The sequence below is a fragment of the Hermetia illucens genome, chromosome 4 (assembly GCF_905115235.1).
Source record: "Hermetia illucens chromosome 4, iHerIll2.2.curated.20191125, whole genome shotgun sequence".
Taxonomy (NCBI): Eukaryota; Metazoa; Arthropoda; class Insecta; order Diptera; family Stratiomyidae; genus Hermetia; species Hermetia illucens.
In genome coordinates, this window is record NC_051852.1 from 127,581,458 (window position 1) to 127,596,232 (window position 14,775).

General features: G+C 44.9%; 1 protein-coding gene across 1 annotated transcript; it reads left to right on the plus strand.

The window, feature by feature from the left end:
- The first annotated feature begins 1,250 nt into the window (after positions 1–1,250).
- LOC119654096 (zinc finger protein 3 homolog) lies at positions 1,251–11,023 on the plus strand. Its single transcript, XM_038059260.1, has 5 exons — positions 1,251–1,550; positions 8,677–8,867; positions 8,927–9,234; positions 9,293–9,571; positions 9,789–11,023. Exons 1-5 carry the CDS (start codon positions 1,251–1,253, stop codon positions 10,937–10,939), a joined length of 2,229 nt encoding a protein of 742 aa, XP_037915188.1. The 3' UTR covers positions 10,940–11,023.
- Positions 11,024–14,775: the final 3,752 nt, after the last annotated feature.

Consider the following 14,775-nt stretch of genomic DNA (forward strand, 5'->3'; position numbering starts at 1 on the left):
TCAACTGGTTCGACTGTAATTCCCTGGGCCCCTGGCAACTTATGATTTTTAAGCCGATGATTTGCACGGACTGTTTCTTCAATGCTTGGTGGTGGCAGCATTTGACCGTCGTCTTCAGTTGGCAGGACCTCCAACTTGCCGATATTTTAGTTGTTAAGCAGTTCATCAAAATACTCAACCCATCGCGACAATATGTCCATTCTTTCGGAAATCAGATTTTCCTCTTGGTCTCGGCAGGATGAACATCGAGGAGTATAAGGCTTTATCCTGCTGATATGTTGGTAAAATTTGCGCACCTAGTGCGGTTGCTGCCTATACTTTTCGAGTTCACAGACTTGTTGGTTCTCTCAGGCTACCTTTTTCTGTCTGTGAAGTCGCTTCTCCGCTCGACGGAGTTCGTGATAAGTCTCTGCTTGCGTTCATTGAGAATGCAACATTACTCGATCATCGGATGTCTACTTTCATCAATTTGGAGCTGATTTGCTCGTCCAGTTCATCCGTCTTGTGGCAGCGAAACATGTCTACACGACACCTTACCAACCCCAGGCCAACGAAATGGTGGAATGGATGCATCGCACTCTCAAGGCCGTCTTAAACTGCACGCCCGGGATTCCATGGCGTTGAGCGCTTTCAGCACTCCTCCTTTGGCTATGCACCACTTTCAAAGACGATCTACAAGCGTCTGTGGCTGAAATAGCTTTGGGTTCATCGGTCTGGATTCCGAGCGAGTTCATTGCTCCTCAGAATAAACCAGCCACAGGCCTGAACAATCCTCGTGGACATTAATGCGGTTGCAAGGAAACTCTACGGATCACCTGAAACCTGCTAATTTCGAGGGGGCAGGCGCCCCATTCTCATTCTCCCTCAGACGCTCCATAGGTTCCACTATCTGAAGCGCCGCAGATTCAGTCACATAGGAGTCAGACGCGAACCATTTCGCTATACTTACGACCTACCTTTTATCACCGACATCGTTTTTAGAGGAACTGTTATATAATACATTGCTATTAAATATCCATTAATAAAAGAAAAAGACTAATTTCTCTTTATTTACAAACATCAGGACATATTGTAATTTCGAAGATTTCTCACAACACTAAAATAACCGCCGCTCTTCTAGCACAATTCTTTGCAGTTGTTCTAGTACTGCAACCGTACAGCTGACAACCATCCTCACTTTGCAATAACTTTTGTCGTGCGTAACATAAACAAACGGTTTTCCCCGAGTTTCCCAGTATAGTGCTTGCGGGATGACTTCAGTTATACAAAACGCTAAAATAGAAGGAGTTCAAATTAGTTTGGTCGCTAACGGTGGATTAACGGACACATTCGAGGAAACTGTGGAACGTGTTGGTTGCAATGGCGGAGCTGAGCTGGATCAGGACACCAAAGACGAGACGTTCATCGACGGCGGTTTACAGGGAGAATTGTCCTTTATCAGGTTTAACTCGATCTGCCGGTTCTGCCTTGTCGAAGGGGATGAGTTCCTGGAGATATTCGACACGTCCAACGGCGTCCTGGAAATGATTGCGGAAGTGTCTCCTGTGCAGGTAGTTCCTTGAAGTTCACTTTGGTTAATTTACCAGAATTTCTTTGAACTTATCACGTAGCGTCTAAGATTTTCAGTAGGAAATTTTTACAGGACGAACCTGCATTAATACTTCGACCGGGTTCTTGGGATCAGCTCACGTGATCTTATTTCCCGTTAGGTTCAATGCTGTAGGCGGACCGTTTTATTTGGAGTGCGGCTTGCATTGCATTCTCGGCTGGTGGTTCCAGGAAAATTGGTTATCAGTCCCAACAATTATTTTGTAGATTTAGTGACGAGGGGGTGCGTTGTTTAGCATCTGGTAACTGTTCCTCATAGTTTCCTTCAAATATTCGTGATCTTAGGCGAGAAAACAAATGCCGAGCGAAAACTGTGTGCGAGCTACAGGTGGTTGATATGTGAGTACAATTATAACCTTCCGTTCCTTGTCTCTAGTTGGAATATTCTGGTTCCCAACCGTCTCTCTCTCTGTAAGTCTCTAGCAAACAAAAATGTCCTTTGAATTCGCGCTGACTTTGCGCCTCATGGTAGAGAGTCGGATCTTTGGGGAACACCTTTAGCGGTCTAAGCCTCAATAGCAGTAGCCTTAACGCAGAAAATTAACAATTTTACCAAATATTTTCCATTATCAATGAGAGTACGTGTCCCGTAGCTTTCAATGTCGGTTCAATGTCTGTTTTGGCTGGAGGAAATCTATCAAGGATATGCGCGCATCCCGAACTTTTACCGACTAAATCCACATATTTTCTCCATACTCTCCCCGCGGGGCTACTGTTCTGGAATTGCTTCGCAGCGTTGTTCAGTTTATTAGCGGTTCATGCAATAGCTGCTTCTGCTTTATTTTGTGTTAGTTGCACTAGCTTGGCTTTTATGCCTCCGTTCAACTTCTGCTTTTAGCTGGTGGTGCCTCCGTTTCATGGCTCCGACTACTGTATTCCACGCAGTATCCAATTCCACCATATACCTAACCAGATTTTCCACCGTTAACAGGGACCCCAGCTCATTCTCGAGGTTTCTCCTTGGGCGTTCGAAGAAAACGTGTTCTGCATTTTCACATATGGAACAATCTGGCTATTTATCCAAACCTTCTGTACCCACCATGTCCATTTAAGAATTGAGTCAAGTCGTAAGTCGTCTCACCATGGTGTTGTGTAGTCCACATCTTTATGTTCGGGATTGTCCTGTATGTCCACCGACCATTCTTCGCCTGGTCCCATGCTATTTGCCACGCAGCCAATAAACTTATTGGCTCAGTTTGCTTGCTAAGGCAGGTTTCCTGCTTCTCGTACAATCAGCTTCCTTCATCGCCTAAAACATCCACTGGATCATCCCCGCAATTGCGCATGCTTCCTCATACGATATTGTCCGGTAGACAGATCATGTGCGGAGAGTAGTTAGCCGATATGCAGCTTGAAACTGTCTGCGATTTTCTACAATTTTTATCGCAGATGCCCACTCTGGTGCCGCGTATAAAAGAACAGAGCTGACGACTCGCAATGAAAGTAATCGCCGGCTGTGGATATTTGGAAGCATCCTCGCTAATGTCGAGCTAAGCTTTGAATTGGGTTCGAAAGTTACTTCCAGGTATTTTAGTGATGATTGGGAGCGAACTCTATATATATGCCGATGCAGATCTGAATGGTTTTTGCGATTTGGTAACTTCGTAAAAAGTATCAGCTCGGTTTTCTGTTCGGGAAGCTTCAGTCCGAAGTCTTCAAGCCAGCGTGATTGGATGTTATGGCCACCCCAATGTCATCGCGAATCCCACGACAACGGCCTTTTTAAGGTTTTGTGTAAAACAACATTTTATTAGAATCGATTTATTGTCTGTCTTTTTTTTTTGACGAGGTGGAAATCCTCAAAAGACATTGGCCTGGACACGCCAACGTGTGGGATTCTTACCCACTCAAACCACACCCAAGCCTCGTGGAACCATTTTATCTTCGTCTCCACGCGGCGTACGTAACCGTGCTTTTCTAGTCTCCTCTGCCTTTAGCAGTTTGCTCTGTATAGATGCGACCATGGAGTTGATAGCATCCGTCTTCCTGACATGCTAACATTCTTTGCACCAGATTTTCTGGTATAAACACCTCTCCTAGAGTCTCCTTTAGGTTCTTCCTTTCCTCCACAAATCTTGGACAGTGGAAGAAAATATGCTCTGGGTCTTTTGGGACTCCATCGCAGTTTGGACAATCGGGTGATGTATCTAGACGGAACTGACGATATCCTCCATGCCCAATGAGAAACTGGGTAAGATTATAATTAATCTCACCGCGCCATCTCTCCAATCACTCTTTGATGGTAGGGATGAGCCCGTGTGTCCACCAACCCTTTCCCGAGCGTTCCCAACGCTCTTGCCATCTATTTCTCCCTTTCGGCGTTCTTCATCTGCGATATAGGAGAGATAGACTTCGCATTGTATATATTTGCCAAGATGTCAATTGGCATAATTCTAGAGATTACGAATGCTGTATCCTCTGAGACAGTCATGAATGCCGAGCATACTCTTAGGGCTGTTCTCCTGCAAGCTTCTTCTGTAGACTGAACTCAGTTTGTTAGCATTAAATGTGGCCTGCAATGCCTTTCCCCAAACTGGAGCTGCATAGAGCAGGATCGAACTCACTACCCTAGCTACAAGCAACCTGGAAGCATGCCGTGGTCCTCCCACATTCGGCATCATCCTTGGCCATCTGTCATCACTCCCAAGTATTTGATTGCAGGTTTAGAAGTGATGATATGATTCCCTATTTAAATAGAGGCAACATTTCTTTTACGGCGCTTGGTGATGAGGACCGCTTCGGTTTTTTCCTCCGCAAGTGTCAGACCAGAACTCTCTAGCCAACCCTTAACCACACTGATCGCTTCCCATGAGTATAACCCAGCATCTTCGAGATGTTTTGCGAGAACAACCGTCATCAGTGTCATACAAAAGCCCCCGTTCTTGTAAATAGCTGTCGACAATAGTTACAAGAATAGCGAGAATACCAATCTTCGCCAGAGATTCCCGTATTAGGTTCCAATTGGCCGATTTGAATGCATTTCTCACATCCAGGGTCACTACTATGCAATATTTGCTAGTACTGCCCTTTTCGTGGATTGCATCTTCGGCCAAGCCAGTATCTATTTTGATGGCATCAATGGTTGATCTGGCTTTACGGAACCCATACTGTCGATCTGAAAGGCCGCCTTGGCTCTCAACAACCGAGAGTAATCTATTATAAATTACCCGCTCTAACATTTTGCCCACAGTGTCCAGAAGATAAATAGGTCTGTAGGAGGTTGGTTCACCTGGAGGTTTGCCAGCATTAGGCAGCAGCACTAACTTCTGTCGCTTCCATGTTGCCGGAAGTATCCCCTCCGACATGCACGCTTGGAGCAACTCAGCGAACATGTCCGGTCTGGATTTCACGGCAAGCTTAAGGGCCCTATTCGGCACATCATCCAGACCTGGAGCATTGTTATCTCCTATCCTAGCGCAGATTTCCAGCAGTTCGTCACTGGTGACGAATTAAGAGGACGCTGGAAGTTGTCTGTGCCCTCCTCTTGCTGGGGGAATAACCCTTGGATAATTTTTGACAAGAGTGAAGGGCACGTGATCTGTGGAGGTGATCGGTCTCTGAATCGACCCATCACGATTCTATAGGTACTCCCCCACGGGTTTAGGTTCGCTTCTGAACAGAGCTCCTTAAAGCATTCCCTCTTGCTCCGATGGGTGGCGAGCTTGAGGGTTTTCCGGGCTTCCTTATAGGCGCGCTCTTTTTGCCCTTGGCCGATTCTGCTTACCGCCCTCTAAGTCGATCTTCTGGCTCGGTGACAGGCTAATCGAAGGCTGGCCAGATCAGCATTCTACCAGTAGTTTGGTCTTCTACTGGGAAATGAGCACCTCCTAGGCATGGAGGCGTCACAGGCTTTGGCGATGCATTGGACCACATAGCCAGCTTTCCGTAGGGGCGCCTTCTTTATTAGGTTAGTCTAACAACACCTCTATGAAGGGCTGCTCATCCAGAGTTTTAGCAGATCAGCCTGATATCTTTCTCAGTGTCGAGCATTATGGCCTTCTGCCCGGTGGGTCCACACATAGCCCAAAGAAGATTGCCTGGTGATCGCTGTGGGTGTAGTCTTTGCTGACGCACCAGGACATACAACGTGCCAGTGCAGGGCTGACAAAAGTTAGGTCTACGATTGAGGGCGACCCCCTTTCTGAAAGTGGTTTACATGACCTTAGTTGGACAGAATTATATCCAATTGTGCAAAAGCATCTAATAGACTGCATTTGTTTCTCTCCTACAAAACACCGTTGTGATTTTCGATTCTAGATACGTTAGGAGAAATTATCCACGGTTTCAAAATTGTATTTCTATTTTTATTGTTCTCATTTGACCAGTGCCATTTGATATTGTTGTTTCTTTCGCTTTTGGTGCTGACGCTGTCATCACGCCGACTGCTCGATCTGTTTTCTCCAGTATGTCGAAATCGTCAGTATAAGTCGCTAGTTGGGTGGACTTGAAAAGGATGGTACCTCTCGCATTTACGTCAGCGTCACTGATACTTTTTCCAGGGTTCAAGTTAAAAAGAACTGGTTAGAGCGCTAGTCGGTCTTAGTGGAAGGTGACGGTTTAAATTTCAGTCGACTCAGCTGTGAATGAGCACCTGATTCAAATCAAGGTAATAATCTCGGGCGAGCGCAATGCAGACCACATTATTTGCTACATTGTACGTAGTGTACCCTTACGGTCTTGGATGAAGTGCTCCAACACACTTCAAGGCCTTGATCCAATATGGATTGTTGCGCCTACGATTATTGTTTTAGACCATTGTTGATGGTGAATGGTGTCGAGAGTGATTCTGCTGCTTTTATCTGGACATCTATCGATCTCATCCATTTAGTCGGAATGCCGAATTCTTTCGTGGCTCTGCTATAATAGGCGGACTTGAGTTCGATGAAGTCCAGTACATTGAGCATAAATTGGGGAACCACTTAGTGTAATTGGTCGCCTTTATATTTAACTAGTTCGGCAGTACTTCTATCGGCTTCTGGCGATTAATGACCTGTAATCCGATGGATTGCATAGACGGTTTCTGCATTCTTGGTGGTGGCAGTATTTGTCTTCTTTTGGCGGGACCTCCAACTCACCGATATTTTGGTTGTTGAGCAGTTCATCAAAGTACTCAACTCGTCGCTCCAATATGCCGCCTCTTTGTCCCGACAGGAAGAACAACGAAGTGTCTAAGGCTTCATCCTGCTGACTTGCTGGTAGAATTTTGCGAATGGTGCGATTGCTCCCTGTACTTTTCTAGACCTGTTGGCTCTCCCAGCCTTCCTTTTTCTTTCTGTGAAGTCGTTGTTCCACTTGACGAGTGCACTATTCCACGGTATACAGCATTCTTCCGTTGTGTTGCTAGCTTACATTCATCGTCGAAACAGTTGTTCCGATTTTTTGCGACCGGGTTCAAGTATGTTTGTTGTCGTACTAATAATAACATTCTTCAGGTGGTTGTAATGATCGTTTGTTAATGCTTCATCTCCAGGACCAATGTTGACTGCGATTATTCGGGCATTCATTTCGCCTTAATTGGATGTTACAGATGACTCTGTTATGGTTGGCTTCAGTGTTCACTTTCACCTGATTGTCAGAGGGGATTCGAGGTGGTATTGTTATTCGAGCTCGGAGTACCATGCCGACGAGATAGTCATCTAAGTCTATGTTGACCCCTATATGTTTTGACATTCATCAAGGCTGGGAGGTTTCGGGGTTTGATTAGTACGTGGTAAATTTTGTTGAAAGTGGTCCCGCCTGGAGAGGCCCATGTACAGGCATTTTTCCGGACCGCTTTCCGCGTAAACCTTGTACTTCCAACAATCATTTTGTATGACAATACTAGGTGGAGTTTTTGTAAGCTGATCATCAACCGACTGTTTGTTGGCGTTGGTAGTTTTATATGAGCTATGGGATCCAACATATTGCCTGAATAAGGGCTTCGTCCCTGCTTGGCTGTTAAAATCTCCAAGTATGATCTTGATATCATACCTGGGATAGGCTTCGAGAGTTCGATCTACTGCCTCGTATAAAATATCCTCCGACTTTCCAGTCTCTTCTGTGTGGGTATGAACGTTAAAGAGGCTTATATTTCGAAATTTACGTCGCAAACGCAGAGTGCATAGTCGTTTACTTATGTTTTCAAAGCCGATAACGGTAGGTTTCATTTTTTTTGCTGACCCGGTTTACCGGATGGCCACTATAATGTATGGTTAGTGACTGTTCTCCAGGAAACCGGTCCCTGCCCAGCACATCCCTTACAACGCAGTTACATCAGCCCTCTATTGGGACAGAGTATCGGCTAGCTGCTTGGCAGCTCTTCACTTGGGCAGGGTGCGCACGTTCCGTGAAAAAAGACTCAAATCATTTATCCGTTTCCGTTGTCGGATCCGTCGTTGTAGAATCCATCCAGTCCGAGGCTTCTTTCGTGATTAACCTTGGTTTTCGCGTAGGGTTGTACCCAATCCTAACGAGGAGTAGTTGGTAGAATTTGTTTCATTTTAGACATGGGAGACTTCTATCCTTTTTCGATTACAGTTTTTCATTAAGAAATAACTCCCAGAAATGATGGCTACCACCACCGGCTTGGTTCAGCTGGCGTTTCGCAGGTTTTATGCTCCATCGCGAGAGCTATATTACCCTCTCACAGGTTGATCGCTTGCTGCATTTTGTCGGCCGATATAACGTTATAGCAATGGCGGATGTCCGTCCTCATTCCGGATGAGATCATGACATGTTGTGCGATTGGCCCAACGTAATAACTATGCCTGCATTACCGCGAGGCAGCGATCATGGTTTTGTATAGTCGGTCAGTACTCAAAGCCATAAATGGCGACAGAGATTGTGAATTGTTTAATTCAAATATTGAGTAACAGAAGCCCCCTCAAAGTGGGGTATAATTGTATTATTACCATAAAGTTTGGCAATTGTTGCTGGGAAGGGTTATTCTTTTCTGAATAGTCGATTTTTTTGAGAAAAAAAATTGATCTTAAAGTTTTAGAATCTTATTTGTAAACGTTCGAGAAAATGGAATGTTCATCTTTTAACTTTAGTAATCTAAGAGAATTCCTTATTTCACAATCTTTACAGATATCACTCGAAGACGTTTTACCGAAAAGAATCTGTACAGAATGCTATGCTAAACTGAAAAAATGCATTTCATTCAAACAACAAATCGAATCAGCAGATGCAACGTTAAAAGAGGCCATAAAACAGCACGCTGCGAAATACTCAGAGCATATAGCCGGAAATCTAGATGTCGCTTCACAGACCAAAGAGCAGTAAGTCAGTTTCATAAGAGTTAGGTCGATTTTTGGAATAAGAACAATATTTTGTTTAGTAATAATCAGTCAATCTTGGATTACGGATCGCAGCAGGGACTACAGAATGTAAGCAACTTAGATGAACTGATAGAGGAGGACTATGAAACTGGCTATATGATGGTGTACGAAACGGATCCAATCCTTTATTCCGACTGTGAAAAAGGGGCCGAACAAGTTGATGTACCAATCGTTACTTTCGCTGTAGAGGCCAACCTCGGACAAGAGGTGAATCCCGTCGTAAGTGAGCAAAATGCCGAGCAAAATCCGAAAGAGCAAAGGTCTGCAACTCCCGCCCAATGTTCTACTTGTGATAAACAATTTGCTAGTGAGTCATTTCTCAATTCTTGATTTCTTCCTGAAATACTAAAATCATGGGGTTCTAGGTCGTGCTCTTCTGAACAAACACATGAAAGTTCATCCAAATAGAAAACTTGATCATGAGTGTCCCGTTTGTCACAAAGCCTTTCCACACGCTGCTAATTTAGAATGTCATATGATATCACACAGGAGCGAAAATGTTGACAATGCTGAATCGGAAGGGAAAATCAAGTGCAATGAATGTGAAGCTGCTTTTTCGGTTGAACGTGATTTGTACATTCACGGATCCATTCACGTGACGGGTGATAAACTCCAATGCCGGGAGTGTCTGAAGGAGTTTTCAAGTAAGTTGAGGAGTTTCCTTTATCGTTAAACTTATTGTTTAACTTAGGCTATTGCTGAGATGAAGCTGATATCAGTTGGTGCCCTGGCTTCTCTTTAACGTCGAATAAATCTTTTGCTTTTTACTAAAAAACGTAGAATGTAGAATGGTCACTTACCATACAGCCAATGCATAACTGAAGTAACAGCGAGTACATTGGTGAATTAATCGCTTTTCAGATCTCCCAAAACTCAGACGCCATGTCAAAACCCATTACCAGGATAAACCCATCAAGTGTGAGCAGTGTGGTCGTGGCTTTCCAGAAATGGCCTCATTAACCCGCCACTACCGTATCCACACAAACGAGCCGCGCGTACGAAAATATGCATGCGATCAATGCGGCAAATCCTACTATGATTCTCATTCGCTTTCGATTCACGTCCGTACACATACCGGTGAGAAACCATGGGTTTGCACAAAATGCGATAAACGATTCATTGACTCGCGCCTCCTCAATTCACACATGCGAACGCATATGAATGTGCGAAAGCATTCATGCACAATTTGTGAGAAAAAGTTCACCCATCGAAGTACACTAATAAGCCATGTAAGAACGCATACTGGCGAAAAACCGTTTGTTTGCACAGTTTGTAACAAGTCCTTCATCCAATCATCGAATCTAATGCTTCACCTTCGAGTTCATTCAGGCGAGAAGCCATACAAATGCTCAAAGTGTTCCAAGGCGTTTGGAAGCTCGTCAACTCTAGCAATGCATATGCGCACACATACCGGCGAAAAACCTTATTGTTGCAAGCTCTGTGGTAAACGTTTCGCGAGGCATAACTTAACGATCCACATGAGAATCCATACCGGTGAGAAACCATACGAATGTAGTGATTGCCCCCGGAAGTTCACCACTTCGGGTCAGCTAGCTCAACATAAACGATTTCACACTGGAGACAAACCCTTCACTTGTGAAATTTGCAATAAAAGATGGTCGACCTCGTCGTATTTGAAAAAGCACATGCAAACTCATTCAATGAACGCTGGAACCTCCTACCCAAGTCGTGTTGAATCGCCGGACAGTACTGTTTTGGAGAAGGACAACCATTTCAACCATCACAGTCATCGTATTCGGATCGAGGAGATCCAAAGTGATGCAGAATTCAATGAGAATGCAATGCTAGTCAATGATTTACTTGCATCGGTGGTCAATGTGAATGCGGAAGTTCTGCAAAATGGCAATGTGGAGATTCCGGAGTTATCAACGAACGATTCGGATCAAGATTTGAACGAGCTCAGGAATGTGATGAATCCAGCAGAATTCAAAATGGAGGAACCTAAATCAGCAGAAATGGTGTCGGAAGGAGTTTACGTGACGGAAGCCTGAAAACAGTATTTATTGCATGCTTTTTATTTATATAGTTATATTTAAGATAGTTGATAAGGAAAGTATCATGAACGAGAAATATTTAACGAGGCATCGCCAAAAGAGCAGAAACTAACCTTACATGCGACTTGACGAATTCTGATTCGAGTTAGTTTCGCAACTATTTGAAGATACACAGTTGGATCTTTGTAAAAATCTTTGGTCTTCGTCGTTGACGATAACCAACCGACATTACGAACTTTAGCTTAAATTGTTTGGGGATTGCAAAACGTATCCTGGATTTATTAGAATCTGATGCGAAGTAAGAGTTTAAAAACAAATAATCCTTTGAAGTGACGACGGCACGCGGCTTGTTTGGATGTACATAATAGTAGGGGGTGTACAACTAAGCCTGGCGTTAAGTTTATTGATTTTCCGTGCCTGTTTTTGATAGAGGGTTTTAAATGCAACAGTGGGTATGTGATAAAAAACAAGTTTATTCAATAGAAAAATCAACTTGATTTGCACACTGTCAGCGTTACAATGATACTGATATTCGAGCTTCACAAAGGGGTGTGGAGTTTTCTTTCGGAGTATTTACTTTAACAGTTTTGATACTTGAAAATCGTTGACGCTTCTTTCACTATATGCTTAGCCACCATAGATTTTTTGGGTTTCCAAGGATTCCTAATAGATACCTCCGCTTCTTTCATATGTTCCCTGGATCTAGTGGTTACCAGCCTTTTTGTCTATCCAATATACACTTTCGGACATTCTGCGCAAGCCGCTCATCTCATTTACAGTTTGGCTTGCTTTTTTTGCTGGGGTAGATTTTGATTGCCGGCTGTATAGTGTAGGGAGCTAGTTCCGGTCTACTATACGTTTAGATTGGGAACGAGATCATGTCGATCTCGTCCACACCCTATACAGAATGGAACACGACGTTTGAAAGAAACAAGTTTATTTGTATCCAAATGAAAGCGTAAGATTACAAGATAAAACGTGAAATTACACGATTGTACAACGAGAAAAGGTAAGTCGAAGGTATGATGGAAGCGACGAAACCGAAGGTGTGGTTGTTACGAAGAGACTAGACCGGTGGTCGTCGTGGCCAGGGATGCTGCCGTGAATCGCTGGTCGAATGCTTTGTAGTGACCACGGAAATTCGGTGTGTTACAGCCACTCCCTCTCCAATTAGCTTGACGGTAAGTGAAGGGCATGCAAACGTGACCCTTTTGCGTTCAACGCGCGACATAGGGCGTACCGGCAGTGACGAGGGCTTTGATGGTGTGGCTGCTATTTCGTGTCTCGGAAATGGGGGCGGTGGCTTCAACTGTGACACAGCGCGCCGCGGTGATCTCCGAAAAGAAGGCTGAAGAATTGTAGTTGTCGACGGTTGGGCTGATAAGGAGGCTGAAGTTGGCTCGTTCGATCGGCCCAGGATCAAAGTCGGTGGTTTGTCGGGAGCGTCTTAATAACGCCGTTAACGTCCATGACGAAGGTGCGATCGATGATACGGTGGACTACTCGATGAGGTCCAGAATAAGCTGGCACCAAGGATGGTATTAACGCCACGAAAGACAAATTCGCAAATTTGGAGGTCTTTGAACACGAAAGGGCGTTGACTTGTATGACGTGAAGCCGGCACAGGACGTAACGCTCGAAAAAGTCGTCGAAGGTCGGCTAGGAAAATAGTGCTCCTCGCGGGTTGCTCTGGCGTGGAGGCAAACTCCCCCGAAATTCACAGCCAACTATCAAAGACCATGTCTGCCGGTGAGGCTTGAAGGTCCTCTTTCCAAGTCGTGTGCAGGCTTAAAAGAGCGGACTGTAAGGCTTGTGGCCATGCGAGTATTTGAGCGCGGCCTTGAAGGTTCGGTTCATGTGCTCTACCATACCGTTCACCTCAGGCTGGTAGGGTATCCTATGGACGCGTGTGGCGCCGATGAAACGAGTAAGATCGAAGAAAAAGCCAGTTTGAACTGCGGAACCTGATCCGAGGCGATTGTCGTTCTGATCAACCATCGAAGAGGGCTCGGGCAAACGTGTGGGATTTCATGTCCGACAACGGAATTGGCTGGGGCTATCTGCTATGGCGGTCGAAATTATAAGACAGTGCTGGAAACCTTGTGACAGCGCCCCGACGGAGACACTCTCGATGCGATGGTGAGCTGGCTTTACACAGCGCGGCGAGTTTGGATAAAATGGGATCCGATGTCGTCGAAGAGAAGGTTAAAGAAGCTGGAGTGCGGGAACGCGCGATGCCGCCATCACTGTCGGGACACCTGGTGCTCGGAGGTGGCGGTGAGGAAGACGGAGCGGTAACCCTGCCGGCCAAACCAAAACCAAGTGGCTGAGGAGAACCTCCATAGTAGTGGCACCGGGAGACGCTGTACTCTGGCTTGCCGGTCGTGATGCAGTAGGCGAATGCTCCAAAGACCTAATCAGGGCGATCAGACCCGAGTCTGCACGGGCACTCATCTGAAGCGGCAATTTGGTCACGAAACCTTACCAGGGGTATACTGGTACCATGGAAATCGGGATAGCCCCTGGACCCTCATACTTCGGCTGAACTGGTGTTGTATGTGAGTACAGCTCGGTTGTTTGCGGTTGGCCCCCTAGTGGGAGTATCACGGGGGTTGTGGTTATGATCAAGCGAGAAGAGATCTTCGGGCCTCGGCGTGGTGTTGCGTTTCAACACGGGCGCCGTGCCTCTTAGTTCGGTAGAGATTTAGGTAGGTCTTGCATCCACCAGTATGAATGCTAAGCCATGCATTTGGTATAGACTGGTACCGTTGTTGCTTGTCTCAACGGAGCTCTGATTGTGGTCACAAAATCAATCCGTCTCTTAAGAAGACCGTTGGATTAAGTCGTCCAGACAGGTGCTCACGTTAAACCCTGAAGGACTTAACTGTCGGTTCACCTCGTGCAGAAGTGTGACTTGCGCATATTAACCACTTGTCTCTAATGACGTGCTCGCCTGCCTCCTGCGGACCCGTGAAACGCGCCAACAAAGCCACCTTCAAGACCTGTGGCTTTCCGGTAGGGAGTGGATGATGTATGAGAGAGATATAAGTTAACTTTTTAAAAGACTGGTTCTCAAAAAAATGCACGAGTCAATTTTTGACCAGAACCGAGTCTGTACCAATACTCAACTTTGCGTCAATGCGATTGTTACGAAGAGACTAGACCGTGGCCCGGGATGCTGCCTTGAGTGTCTGATTGAATGCTCTTCGGCTGCAAATGAAATTATTAGGAGGTGATGGATCATCGTCCTGAAGAAGTCATTAACTTCCTTAAAATCTTTTTACAAGCAAATAGAGAATTTTCGGTTGTGCAAAGACAATAATCATATCCTCTTAATATATTAATTAATTAAAGTTAATTTTGACCGGTTCGGTCTGTAGCTGACTATAGACTGGCCCGGTTCCTACACCGGACCCGTAGCTATCATCCTGCTACCGATGGTCAGGCGGATGAGTTTCGAGTTGCTCAGTCGTGGTGAGTTGTGCTGCGCTACTTTGGTGTGAAGCGGCTGCACATTGCTGCGCCTCTACAGTCCATAGGTTGTTAATAAATATATTAACACGCGAAAAATATTAATTTACCGTTCAGGCACTTCAACTAGAACACTGTAAATGTTGATTATTGCGTGTACAGGCACTCACTATAATAATAAAAATATTTAGGCCCTTTAACCAAAATAAAAAAATTGTTATTAAAACACAAGAGTTGCCGGGTAGCGAACAACTGATTTCTTTATTGTATACATATTGAAAATATGTTATGTCATTATAGAGAATTGCGGGGAATTAGAAGAGAGAACGATATCTTTTATTACGACAAAACAATATCTTTAT